This window comes from Eriocheir sinensis, chromosome 7 (assembly GCF_024679095.1).
Source record: "Eriocheir sinensis breed Jianghai 21 chromosome 7, ASM2467909v1, whole genome shotgun sequence".
NCBI classification, from domain to species: Eukaryota; Metazoa; Arthropoda; class Malacostraca; order Decapoda; family Varunidae; genus Eriocheir; species Eriocheir sinensis.
Genome location: NC_066515.1, coordinates 24,828,925 through 24,843,308, shown reverse-complemented (window position 1 = coordinate 24,843,308; position 14,384 = coordinate 24,828,925). Strand labels below are relative to the sequence as shown.

Sequence of the window (14,384 nt, the reverse complement as noted above, 5' to 3'; positions counted from 1 at the left end):
GTTTTTTTTATGGGACTCAAGTTATCGGGGACCTTCACGTTTTCATAGGTTATCGCTCGTAAGGATGGAAAGATAATTTTTTAACTCACGTGACTGGTTGTGTAAACTTGCATATTGCGTCACTTACTAATACCCCCAAACACGTTACATTGTTCAAAGAGAGTGAGGGAAATGGTCATCTCATGTGGGTCTTACTAAACTTTTCCAATATTATCGTTCAGTAGTTTTTGCTGCCTTGAGAACTCATGCGCATATGAGAGAGATAACTTTCAATGGCCTTTTTTCCTATAATGCAGCTGTGAACTGGTATCATCGAGATATTCTATTATCTTCGTGTTCTCTCTCTCTCTCTCTCTCTCTCTCTCTCTCTCTTTTTTTTTAAATTTTTACAGCTAAGGGGACAGTTCAAAGGCGTAAGGAAAAATATATATATAAAAAAAAGCCCGCTACTCACTGCTCCTGAATAGAGATCAAAGGAGTGTCCAAAAAGAGAGGTCCATTTCGGGAGGAGAGGTGTCCTGATACCCTCCTCTTGAAAGAGTTCAAGTCGTAGGCAGGAGGAAATACAGATGAAGGAGGATTGTTCCAGAGTTTACCAGCGTGAGGGATGAAAGAGTGAAGATGCTGGTTGACTCTTGCATAAGGGGTTTCGAGAGTATAGGGATGAGCATGAGTAGAAAGACATGTGCAGCGGGGCCGCGGGAGGGGGGGAGGCATGCAGTTAGCAAGTTCAGAAGAGTAGTCAGCATGAAAATATCGATAGAAGACAGAAAGAGAGGCAACATGGCGGCGGAATTTGAGAGGTAGAAGACTATCAGTATGAGGAGAGTTGATGAGACGAAGAGCCTTTGACTCCACTCTGTCAAGGAGAGCTGTGTGAGTGGAGCCCCCCCACACATGAGATGCATACTCCATACGAGGGCGGACAAGGCTTCTGTAAATGGATAGCAACTGTGCGGGGGAGAAGAACTGGCGGAGACGGTACAGAACGCCCAGCCTAGAGGAAGCTGATTTAGTAAGAGATGAGATATGAAGTTTCCAGTTGAGATTTTGAGTTAAGGATAGACCGAGAATGTTTAGTGTTGAAGAAGGTGATAGTTGAGTGTTGTCGAAGAATAGGGGATAGTTGTTTGGAAGATTGTGTCGAGTGGATAGGTGGAGAAACTGTGCTTTTGAGGCGTTGAAGGACACCAGGTTCCTCTTGCCCCAATCGGAAATAATAGTAAGGTCTGAGGCTAAGCGTTCTGTTGCCTCCAGCCTTGAATCGTTAAGTTCCTGTGGAGTGGGTCTTCTATTAAAAGAAGTTGAGTAATGCAGAGTGGAGTCATCGGCGTAAGAATGGATAGGACAGTTCGTTTTGGAAAGAAGATCATCAATGAACAACAGAAAGAGAGTGGGAGATAGGACAGAACCCTGTGGGACACCACTGTTAATAGGTTTAGGGGAAGAGCAGTGACCGTCCACCACAGCAGAAATAGAACGGTCAGAAAGGAAACTGGAGATAAAGGTACAGAGAGAAGGATAGAAACCGTAGGAGGGTAGTTTGGAAAGCAAAGATTTGTGCCAGACCTTATCAAAAGCTTTTGATATGTCCAGCGCAACAGCAAAGGTTTCACCGAAACGGCTAAGAGAGGATGACCAAGAGTCAGTTAGGAAGGCAAGGAGATCATAAGTTATCGCTCGTAGGGATGGAAAGATGATATTTTAACTCACGTGACTGGTTGTGTAAACTTGCATATTGCGTCACTTACTAATACCCCCAAACACGTTACATTGTTCAAAAAGAGTGAGGGAAATGGTCATCTCATGTGACTCTTACTAAACTTTTCCCAAATTATCGTTCAGTAGTTTTCGCTGCCTTGTGAACTCATGCCCATCTGAGAGAGATAACTTTCAAAGGCCCTTTTCCTATAATGCAGCTGTGAACTGGTATCATCGAGATATTCTATTATCTTCGTGTTCTCTGATAGCTTATGTCAACGTCAATCTGTGGTTTTAATGCAGGGACGTCTCCTGATGGCGCGACGTGGCGAAGGATGTGACCCAATTTCAAACAATCCATGGCCAACACCCACCCATTTGATCAAGCTTTCGGGGAGGTTGCTGGTGTTTTCAGGGGTAGGTTCATATGCCTATCGATACTTTGACAAGGTTTCTACACTATGAATGCGAAAAACACTCATTACAACCCGACTTATCTCCTCTGTTGCCTTTGAAAATATTTTTTGAAAGAGCCCAAACCGTCTTAAGGGCTATTACACTGGGCAAATTTTCCGTGGATCTTCAGTCCAAACACGATTTCCGAAGGCGTGGTTCTCAGTTGTTTTTTGTTATTGCTGCTGCTGATGATGATTGTGAGCAATACCGTCGTCCTTCGGCGAAATCTACCGTAGCTTTGGAAGATCGTGTACACGTCAAAAAACCACGGAAATATGAGAACCACGCCAGGGGTAATCGTGGTTTGACTGAAGATCCACGGAAAATTTGCCCAGTGTAATAGCCCCTTAGAATACGGGCCTCACAAACCCTCATTGAACAGGGCTTTCGTAGAGGTTGTGAGCATTTCCATAGGTAGTTTTTTTAGCCTAGTTAAGGTGTGACAAGACTTCTACACCATGAACGTGATAAAAAACTCATTAGAACCCGGACAATCTCCGCTGTGGCCTTCGGAAATACGATCACACAAAGCTATGGCAACACTGCGCGGCGCTAGATCCTGGTGACCTCGCTTTCTCATACAAACAAAGTCTTCCCATAAGCTAGGCAGTCAACGATCAAGAGTCCCGCCTCGGCCAGCTGGTAATAGATCAGGGACCCATTTCAAGGGCTTTTATTAGAGAATTACGGGTTTATTTTACTTAAGAAATCAGCTCAATGGCAAAAATAATGAATAAGCAAAATATAAAACCACTCAGCATTTCTCTTATAGAAGTAAACAGATTGAGTGGCCAGAAGGGAGGTCAATTTCGGATGGAGTGTGTCCTAATACTCTTTTAAGTCTTAGATAATCAAATAACATGCATCCTTTCCTGCGGTGTATATATGCTGTGAATCTCCATTAAGTCCATGAAAAGGCGCCGTGCATAGCCACAATCTCGCCCTCGTAGCAAGGCGCCTAATCCTGGGGAAACCTGAGGAATGCTAATTGTCCAAGCTAATCACAGTCGGCAGTCATCAAAGGCCGAGGAAACGGAGCTGAGCACTGAGGCAACGCGGCTAAACTTACTATTTTTTACTCTATCTTTACATGAGTTCAAATTTTCCACTTTGATAAAAGCTCCGATTACACAGATAAAAGCAATGGAAGTTACATTGCACTCCAATTTCTGTGACAGGTTATTAGTGCATTATTATCATTGTCGTTATCATTATTATCAAGAGCTGAATCAGGAAGAGGAAGGAGTGAGGATACTATTAGCTACCTGTTCACCATCCCCCAAACTCCTGAGACGCCAAGGTAAAATAATCAAAGTGAAAGCGATGAGATAGAAGGAGAAACAGGACGAGAGAATACAGAGGATTACAGAAATGGGAGGACAGAGAGGTAGGGTAATAAACATGATAAAGTACACCACAAACAATCATCAAGACATTCATACACGCATACATGTTCACTACGCGATGCATGACGATCCCTGGTGGTGGTCGAGTGTTTAAAGAGTCGATGTTTATGCACGTGTCTGAATGTGTACGGGGTTCAATCTTACAAGTGCACCGATCACCTCCCTTACTCCCCTCTCCCTCTCTCCCTCCCTTTTCCCTTCTCCATCTCACCTCTCCCCTCTCCTTCCTCTCTCCGTCTGTGATAAGAGATGGTGATACAGATAGTAAGTTTATCGTGACGGTCAAGCCGCCATTGTTCTCTCTCTCTCTCTCTCTCTCTCTCTCTCTCTCTCTCTCTCTCTCTCTCTCTCTCTCTCTCTCTCTCTCTCGAACTTGAGCTACCCATCTTGGCCCTTTTTTGTCTCCCCTAAAATTATATCGTTTTCTACGGTGCGGGTTCGATAAAATTCTCAGAGATCTCGGTGAACGTTTTTTTTTATCCTCTCGGTTCTCATATTGATAACGTAGAACAACACACGCTCTCTCTCTCTCTCTCTCTCTCTCTCTCTCTCTCTCTCTCTCTCTCTCGCGCGCGCGCGAGATGTATAGTCTATAATTATGGTGTTTTTGAGAGAGAGAGAGAGAGAGAGAGAGAGAGAGAGAGAGTGCATCATTACTGGGGTCGCACTTTCCCACCATCACCACCACAACCACCACCACCACCACAACCACCAACAACGGCAATTGAGGAAAACTGATAAACCAACACTTATTACGCAGAATCTAAGTCTCTTCTCTCTTATGGGGCGTTCCATGTGTGTGTGTGTGTGTGTGTGTGTGTGTGTGTGTGTACATGAAGCGAGGCGGAAAACATGATAACACTCATTCCGCCGCCACTAATGGTTCGCTACGCGCCACTCTTATCACGTGTGGGGGGCCTCGTGTTCCTATCAGCCGCTTCGTCATTTTCCTTATCGTGGTGGGGGGACTGGACAGCAAGCGCCTCGCCCGCCCTTGTCACCAACAGGAGCCGTTCACACCCACAACGAGGGTCATAGCGTACCAAGATAAGTTTTCCAATAGGTTCATACTCTCGCACTTCGGGGCACCCACACCCACATTGGATAAGGCTTTTGTTGGGTCTTTTTTTTTTTTTTTTTTTTTACGTTGTTGCCTATTGCGCCGGTAGGCATCTTCCCGGTGGGGCCTGATGGTCGGCCCAAGGCTTCTTCCAGGTGGGGCCTGATGGTCGGCCCAGCCCGTTCTGGCGCAGGCGAGTGTTTATAGTGGCGCCATCTTGCATTGGCTCATGCTGCCCCCCGGAACTCGTTCTTGATTCGCTTGGACGGCTTCCTCTAGAGTCCGGGTTGATGGGTGGTCTTCAGGACAGCATGTGGGTAGTTTTAATCCACTCGGCGGTGACTGAATTTAAGTAAGGGCTGTAGTAGATATTTCCATGGGTAGTTTTATGAGTCTTGTGATAGTTTGACAAGGCTTCCACACACCCACATTGAATAAGGCTTTCGTGGGGGCTGTAGTGGGTATTTCCATGGGTAGTTTTATGAGTCTTGTGATAGTTTGACAAGGCCTCTGTACCTTGAATGTGAAAAGCACTGATGAGAAGCCGATTTATCTGCAGTGTGGCCTTGGAAAAATTCGTTCTGAGAGTCAAGAGCGTCTGAGAATACGGACTTGGGTTATATAAGTCTAATTTATTTATTGGTGCCTTGTCCCCTTTGATATCTGCGTTCTGATATTCACGCTGCCACCAACGATCCGCGTCCCTCTCTGTTCGTTAATTTTTAAGATGCCGGTCTATTGATTGTATCCTTCTGTAGTTCTTAAGCCTAACCTAACTATGGTATTGTTATTCTTATAGCGTTCTCGTTTTCATGTTCCCTTCTTGCTGCATCACTTCCTCTTTACGTTAGTTTTATTACCTCTTCTCTGTGCTGATCCTTTGGAATAGTTTGGGTATCTTGAAGCCCTCCGTCTTTTACCTTCATCCAGTCTTTGATTTCCATGACTTTTCTTGACTTTCACGTTATCGTCAGCATGTACTTCCTCTTTTCGGCTGGTTATTCATCCTATCCCATAAGTATCTTGAGGATCTTTAGTAATCGGTTGTAGCGTTTGTTCGGGTGACGTGTTACTAGCCTGCCACGCCCCGCAATAGATTATGTCTTGTAAGCATATTGACTCACTGACCACATACTTTACACCTCCTCCAATATCTACGGACCTCCATCTGCTAGGGCGCGGCAGCACACTGACACCGCTGGCCCTTGGCAGGAGTGAGGCGAGAACCACAGTTTCTCATGATCTCTAAAGGACAATTCTAGCTCAGTTTATTGAGAGCAGAGCGACTAAGCCAGCAGTCCCGAGGCATCCCCGCCACCACCAGGATGTTGCCGCCGGACACCTCTTCGAACCCCCTGCCGTGGCGCGTGATGGTGACCGTGATGCAGGTACAAGGCAGTTTCCCCTACAAAATATACGCAACAAGTGACCACCCCACCTTCAGCCTTGGCATCTTCCTGTGGTCCATCTTCCTGCAGGTGTTTATGTTTGCAATGTCCTTCCACGGCGCCCTCGCTTTCTTCTCTGAAGTTGAGTTAGATCTTGGCACCACCGCCTTTATCTCCTCAGCTGTCTTCATGATGGTGGTCTTGAGTTTGACCCCCATTGTTCTGGGCGTGAACAGCTCCAGGCTGGCCAGGCTCCTCCATGATATGTCGGTGAAGAAAGGCGTCTCCCCGCCGCCGTCCTCACGCTGCTGGTACTGCAGTCCACAGACTCTGACGTTACTCATCATACTTTCGTTATACACGATCGTCAACGCATACATGTCTATGAATGCGGTGGGCACATCTGGCTACATCGGGGTACTGCTTTTCTTGCCAATATCTCTGACTTCTGGCGTTAGTTACTTGCTCCCGGGTACTTTCTCCTCCATGTTGTTCGGCCTCATGACGCGCCGCCTGGTGGCCGCCACGGAGGACACGGTGTCGAAGGTCTCCATGCTCCTCGCCCCCGACGGATCCTACAAGCGTGAGAGCGACGTGGAGGCGGCGATGCTGGCGCTGCGTGACCTCGACGCTGTCATCCAGGAGGTATGAAGCGAGAACATTGCCTTGCACGTCTTGAGTGATACATTGCAACCAAGAAACAGAATAGCGTTTATACCCTTTACTCAGCCCACGACGCTCCTTATCTCTCAGGTGGAAGACCAGAGGCGGGAGGGGACGCGCAGCTTATTCCCAGTGATTTCCATGTTCCTCCTGATGGCCGTGCTGATGGCCATCGTCTGTCCCTACACCCTCAAGGGACACACACCCTTTTACGGCAGCATTTTCACCATTCTTCTCATCGCTTACTACATCTTGGGGAGCTTCTGCCACCTGGGGCATACCTTCGTGGGCCAGGTGAGATAGGGGGTGCATTCGTGACGCTCAGACTGCTCTTGCCCTGCTCTGATACATGCTAAGTGAGCGTGGCCTCGGTCACCATCCCATTCAGCTCTCCTCCTTGGCCAGTGAGTCTGTGGCGAATAAGAACCAAACCCCATAACGAACCACTGCACCACGGAGGCATTCCTCATCCCTGTACAGTTGGTGACCTGTTCCAATTTCATTCTACCGTTTTGCGTTTTATATATAATTAATTTTACACGTTCAAAAATGACATGACTATATTTTCTTTTACTCTGGCGACTCATTAACTGATAGTGACGCAACACCATGTCAACACCGCTTTGGTATAGTGATGATAGGGATTGATAGAGAGAGAGAAGGAGAGAAAAGAGCAAGGAAATGGGAGAGAGGGGGAGAGAGGGGAGGAGACACCTGCCGCACAAAGAAGACTGTACAAAGAGCACATCATTATTTTCCGTTCCGTTTTCAGGTCAGCGTGGCCGAGAGGATGCTGAAGAGCCTAAGAATGAGGAGCAAAAGCCTTAGTTTCAGCGTGAAGGTGCGTGGTCATGAACGTTGCCAAATTATCGTACTCAGCGCATTTCATTTCCGTAGCTTCTGGCTGATAAATATAGCAGAAAAAAACGAAGACCATCAATATTTAGCAGTTTTAACGATAACTTTCAAATTCTATCGTTATTTGTGTGGTTACGACAGCCTTGGAGCTAAAAATAATAAATGCAGTGTTCAGAGTACGACAATTTGGCAACGCTGGTGGTCATGAACGTGGACGAGGTGGTGTTAGCTCGTGTGGTCCTGTGTTCACGTGTGACAAGAGACAATAGACTTTATTTGTTCATGTGACATATTCCCTTTACCACTGCCATTTTTGTTGCCTCGTCAGTCTAAACAGCAATATATAAACTGATGAAACAAGCTGATAGTGTTGGGGGTCAATTCCTGATGAGACAACCAAGAACTTATTTGTGGCGTGTCAATGGATGGGAGACTAAATGAATGGGCGAGAACAGGTGAGTCATCCAGGTGTGTTCGACAGGTGAGCCAGGTGGTGGTGAGCCTGTCGCCGCTGCTTACTTTCGACATGTGTGGATGGTACAGGCTGGACTACGCCTCCTTCCTCGGGGTGAGTGACGCTCCTCTGTTCCCTTTCCTACCCCAGTGCCAATTACGATGCGCGGATGTGATATGTTTGGGAAGACAATTACAAGTGTGTTTTGGGGAAAGGTTAGGCGGGGGCAGACTACTGATGGAGCCGAAGGTACAGATGCGACATGAGGCAAGGAGTGCAAGTTTGAAGGTATATATTATTGAAATTTTGATTAATGTATCAGAAAAACGGAAAAAAATAGAAACTAATCACACTTTATCTTCTTCCTTCTTCTCCTTCCCCTCCTCCTCCCTTGCAGCTCATCAACACTGTGGTGACCTACTTGGTGATAATATTCCAAGTGGGAGGAATCACTGGCGATCCGGCCCCTTTCTCCTCTCTTTGGAACACGACATCCCAGGCATAGAAAACGGATACCAAAGCACCTGTGTCAGTCATGGGTCACAGGTGCAATCTAAGGGACACAATCTAAATCGACTTTAATACGTATTCATATTCTCGCAGTGCAGTAAATAGTTTTCAAGTGTAAATCTCCTTGCATTGACTATTCATCAAATCACGTACTTATTTATTTTTGATCAAAGCGCGTCCTTAGCAGCCGAGTTCAAGCAACACACGTCTCGCTGCGCTACAGACGAGAGCGTGGAGCAAGGCAGATCAGAGCAACAACCTCCGCTGTCGCAGCCATGCACCGGACGGTAACATAGGCACGTTCAGCAACACAAACATATTGGGCAATGACGCAGCGTCCAAAGTGTCGTCGCCTATACATGTGATAGATTGATGTAAAATGCAAAGTTGGAATAAAAAGCCAAGATGGATCCAACGACATAATGACCAGACACGATGATGATAAAATTCTTGCCACGGATCAATCTCTGGGTCGCGCACATTCAGCCGCTTCTAAGAGCCACGATTAGCAATAAGTTTACCAGGGATGGGTGTGTGTACCTCACAGTCTTTTATGATGCAAGTGTCAACAAAGTTCAGTTCCTATCGTGCCACGCCTTCCTCCATTACAAGAGTGAATTTCGTTGTTATTATGTCTCTGAGGGACATGTCTGACCGATGTTCTGGTCGTGGTGAGGGAAAACACATCGTCAGGCTGTTTGGTGAGTGACAACACAGTCGCACAACGCTTCTACTTCACTCCAAGACTCCCGTAGTCCTTCCACAGCGTTCAAGAGTGGATGTGAACGCCGGTGTGAGGGTATCAAGACTTATCGCGCTGATTCTTTGGCGGTTCCTTTCACCATGCGAGTGTGGGCGACGCTAACCTGTTTCACGCATCGTAGAACCACGGGCACTAGCGGAGCCACACTTCCTTTTCAAGCAGAAACGCTGAATCTTTATACATGTCACCCACACCAAACGCCAGTACTCCCTCACAAGTCACATTAGTCACAGCGAACACTTCAGAATAACCTTTTCAATCACCAATAGTTTCACGAGTTGAATCTAGGTTGTAACAAGGAGCTGCTCTGCATGGTAGGAAAACTTGCAGCAGGAAAGCATCGCTCCGCTGCAGTAAATAACACCTTCCGGGTCACCGAAGGCAGCCGGAGACAAAACTCGTGGTTTGTCTTTTCGTGGCACTTCTGGTCAACATCCAAGCACGTAACACTGATGCAAGGAGTTTTTGTGAAAACTTGTTTGCAGGTTAAGGCTCTGTAGCATTAATGGCGGGGCTACCTTCCACAGTCATTAATTTATTTTAAAATGATGCAAAGTAAAATTAGCTTGTAAGTTGTTACGGTGATAATTAGTGTTAGGGAAACTTTTGACGATAATATTACCAAGATTTTTCGGGTTTAATAAAGATCATTTGTATAATAAAAAGTTCCAGCGCAGTAGCGTCTCCTTACCCTATAGAGAGAGAATGACTTATTCAAAGAACAATAGACCAACGACCGTGTTCGATCGACACACAAGACTGACCCTTGAGCCACAGAGAAAACAAGGAAAACAAACACAGATTATTGGTGATGATTATTCTGGCTACGCCATAAATGTTAGACAAAGACGACGAAGATGATTAATTTCTGGTGTTCTCTGAAGGCGTCCAAGCGGCTAACGCCGAGTCGATGCCACAGCAGGAAGGTCAAACTCGTCTTCTGTTGCATCAAACTTCTCGTGACTGTTGGCGAGGGTGTCTCTCAGAAACTCACTTACCAGGAGGGGAATCAATAAGTGTATAAGGTATTCCTATCCACCCTTCCCCTACTAATGAATTAGTGTAATGACGTGTGCCGCTAATAGATGTTTGAAGGTTAAAGGACGGAAAGGTGGTATCTATAGTGACGCTTACCACTCAACGCGTCGATGCCATTATCACCCTGCGACTTTGGCCTCTGTGTCCAAACGTGAAAAGGATGAGTCCCATCGTGACGCCTCCCAGACGCTCCTCAGCCGCCACCTGGGTAGGAGGAAGAGAGACAAGCCAGGAGGCATCGGTGCTCCCTTACCGCCGCCACGATGCTGCCGCCGAACACTCCGTCCAGCCTGCTGCCGTGGAGCGTGGTGGTGCCTGCGATGCAGGTAAACGGCTGCTTCCCCTACAAGATGTCTGCGAAAACCGGCGCGCCAGTTTTCAGCCTCTACTTATTCCTTTGGGCAATTATTATGCAGTTTCTGATGATGATCTTATTTATCCTAGCCTTCGACACGAACTTCTTAGTGTACCTGTCGTATGACGTGGGCACAGCCACCTATGTCGTCACGCTCGGGTTTTTTATGTCTGTGTTAGGTGTATCTCCCATCCTACTGGGAGTGAGGAGCAGACTGCTGGCCAACCTCCTTCACGAAATGTCCACCATCACCTGCTTCCCTCCGCTACCCGCACAGCATTGGTACAACGCCAAGACATTGGCGCTGATATCGATGTTGGTAGCCTTCTCGAGCTTTGCCTTGTGGTTCGGCTGTGCGAGACTGGGATTTACAAGCATCCTGGGGATAATAACTGTTATTCCCGCGTGCATAAACTGTGGCGCAAGCTTCATGATGCCCCAGGAGGTGTCCTCCATGGTGTTTGACCTTCTGGCCTGCCGCCTGGTTGCCGCCACGGAGGACACGGTAGCGAAGGTCTCCACGCTCCTTGCCCCCAACGGGTCCTTCAAGGATGAGAGCTTCGAGAAGGCGGCACTGCGGGCGCTGCGTGACCTCGACGATGTCTTCCGGCAGGTAAGACGCGAGAGCACTGCCCTGTATACTGCTTAATGCATTGTTACCAAGACTCAGTATTGGTGCCAGTGTTAGGGGAGCCGTGCAGTAATTCTACCCTCTTGGTCCTCCCTTCTGGCATGCTGGGTCCCTTCCCCACAGGTGGAGGTCCAGAGGGAGAAGGGCACCCGCTGCTTCTTCCCGGTGGTCACCTTGTACATGCTGATGGCCCTCCTGCTGGCCATCACCTCCCCGTACACGCTCCTGCAGGGCACGCTCATGGGCGGCACAACGATTTTGACGGAGGTGGTTGCTGTCTGTATTATGATACGCTTCTCCCACTTGGGCCAAAGCTTCGTCAACAAGGTGAGCGGCTCGGGCAGCTGCTGAGGTGTGGCACTCTCCCAAACGTTCCCACTGCAATTACTTGATCCTTAATTGGCTTATTCAAACAGCGACTTCCAATATTTATTCTGTGATTAAATGATTGGCGTGTTCGTTTCATTCCCAAGTCTATTCAATGTCAAGTTTAGTCACTCACTAGCCACTACATTCTTGTCTAAATGTAAGTTGTCCTAAGTAATCATACATAACGGTAGCCATTTTATACTGAATTTGATCGCTGTAAGATTAAAGTTTCTCAATTCTCCAGGTTAGTGCGGCCGAGGGACTCTTGAAGGAGCTGAGAGTCAACTGTGAGAGTCCCGTTCTCAACCAAAAGGTGAGTACGCGTGGAGAGTGGCAAATGTTCAAGTGTGACGTACAGAAAAAGGAAAAAAATGTAGCGGCTCCAACCATTAAGGTCCGACTCAGATGTGGTCAGTTTGGGAGGTGTTCGCTCGGAGAATTCCCTGGCCATAGCGCATAATAATACACAAATATACATCGGGATATATTAAGAACAAGAGGTCAGCCTGCTTAGAGCACCTCCAGAGATAGGTTATGCAGTAATTTTCATATTTTCATGAACTTGACATCGGCTCGAGTGTTTGCTTCATCGACATACTTATTTGCTTTCCACTTAACCGATCCAATCCATTACGTTCCCACTGCTGCGTATCCTAACGTATTTCACCAGTACGAATACCTTATGTAGATCGCTCTCAGTAATTGATCTACATTAACATAATAACAACCCAGTCAATAACTTACCCACACAATCATCGTGTTCCGCTGCCTTCCCAATGCGGAGGTGAAAGTGATGACCTAACCTAAACTCGTTGGGGCAGAGTTGTGACTTATTTATCCCTGTGAGGAAACAGTTAAGCGTGCGGATGCGAAGAGCTTAACCAAGTAAATGTCCAAGTAGTTTGATCGGTGATACAGGTGGGTAGGCAAGTGTGTTCATTCATTCACGTGTGTTCGACAGGTGAGCCAGGTGATGGGGAGCCTGTCGCCGCTGCTTGCCTTCGACTTGCGAGGATGGTACAGGCTGGACTACGCCTCCTTCCTCACCGTGAGCGACTCCTTACTTTCTTCATGTCTTTTTTACTCTCCCGCTATAGTCGGTTCCACGAGAGCTAGCGGGCCTAATCCTTCAGGGGTGGACTCGTGGACTTGGTATCATTGCTTGGGTGACGGTACTGATTTAAAGAGTAGCAGAGAGCGAGAGATAGTAGGCTATGTCGCGGCAGGTTAGCTCTAGTAAACAACAGCCAATGAGCGACGCAGAGACTCTCACCCAAGCAATGATGCCAAGTACGCGAGTCCACCCCGTGAAGTATTTGGCCCCCCTGCTCTCGTGAAACCGACTATAGTCAATCTTTCCGTTATGCAACTCATGATTATTATAAAGTCCCATTATTTTTTTTATTTAGAATCAAACTATCCCGTCTATATACCACATTGTTTCCCCATTCTTCCTTATTCTTTCATATACGTTTTCGTGTTTTCAGAGGCAACGTGGAGCAAGACAGGATGGATGTATATGTTTTTTATATTTGAGTTTGAGCTGTGGCATGCTTTTCCATCTATTTCACATCCTCTCATCTATTTGCTTGATGAATAGAAGTAACTTTACTTCATCATTGCGTCCTTCTCCCCAACTCTCCCCCCTTTCTTTTAGTGACCTATACTACGAATATTTCAACAGCTTTTACCACGACAACTACAACAACTACTACTACTACTACTACTACGACTATTTCTACCACTACTACCTCTACTACTACTACTATTACTACAACAACTACTACCACTACTACTACTCTGTCTCCCCTATACAGATGGTGAACACTGTGCTGACCTACGAGGCGATAATATTACAAGTGGGAGGAACAGCCATCACCAAGACGTCTTCTGCCGCTGAGAGCAAAGGGTCTACCACGGCTTACGGAGATGGGTTTTAGTGCACCAGTTTTCAAGAAGTGTTTGGTGAATCCAGCGTCGACTGGTACTAATGATGCAAAATCCGATAATTCCGGGTGTCGAAACTAAAAGACTGCCAAGAGAGTACTTCAGGATAAGACAGTTTGGGGGATATTCAAGGTAAAAATTTTCGTTTTCTGGAAAGCACTGCAAAGAAAGCGCTTTTATTGCAGGTAATTGAAGTACGAACAATTTTGGTCTTGCACCAATATTTAAATGGCAAAACTGGTCAATTACTCCCTTGCTGAGTCCAGGCTAACTCGCACCGCCAACTCTCAGCTCTACACATGTAATTTTTTGGTTGAAATTAGGCACCACACATATGCTTAGTCTCAGAGGAGTAAAAACCGATGCTAGTATTTCCTTATAAACATTAAAAAAAAAAAAAAAAAACATGACCATAAAAGACAGGTCAATATCTCTTTCCAGCATATATATATATATATATATATATATATATATATATATATATATATATATATATATATATATATATATATATATATATATATATATATATATATATATATATATATATATATATATATATATATATATATATATATATATATATATATATATATATATATATATATATATATATATATATATATATATATATATATATTATGACGAAATCTAGAATCCTTCTGTTGAGTTTGTAGCAAAGTGATCAACTTTTAATATGCAGAGAAAAGAAGAAAATCACGATATATAAAGTTTTAGTTTCTCCAACGTTTCCAAAAACAACGTAGAAAAATTAAATAATATAT

At 45.8% G+C, this 14,384-nt stretch overlaps 1 protein-coding gene across 1 annotated transcript; it reads left to right on the top strand.

Annotated features, from left to right (window-relative positions):
* The first annotated feature begins 4,605 nt into the window (after positions 1-4,605).
* LOC126991595 (uncharacterized) lies at positions 4,606-9,957 on the top strand. The gene is made up of 5 exons (XM_050850304.1): positions 4,606-6,656; positions 6,765-6,968; positions 7,447-7,515; positions 8,014-8,100; positions 8,384-9,957. The coding sequence occupies exons 1-5, from the start codon at positions 5,949-5,951 to the stop codon at positions 8,489-8,491; spliced, it is 1,176 nt and encodes a 391-aa protein (XP_050706261.1). The 5' UTR covers positions 4,606-5,948; the 3' UTR covers positions 8,492-9,957.
* The last annotated feature ends 4,427 nt before the right edge of the window (positions 9,958-14,384 follow it).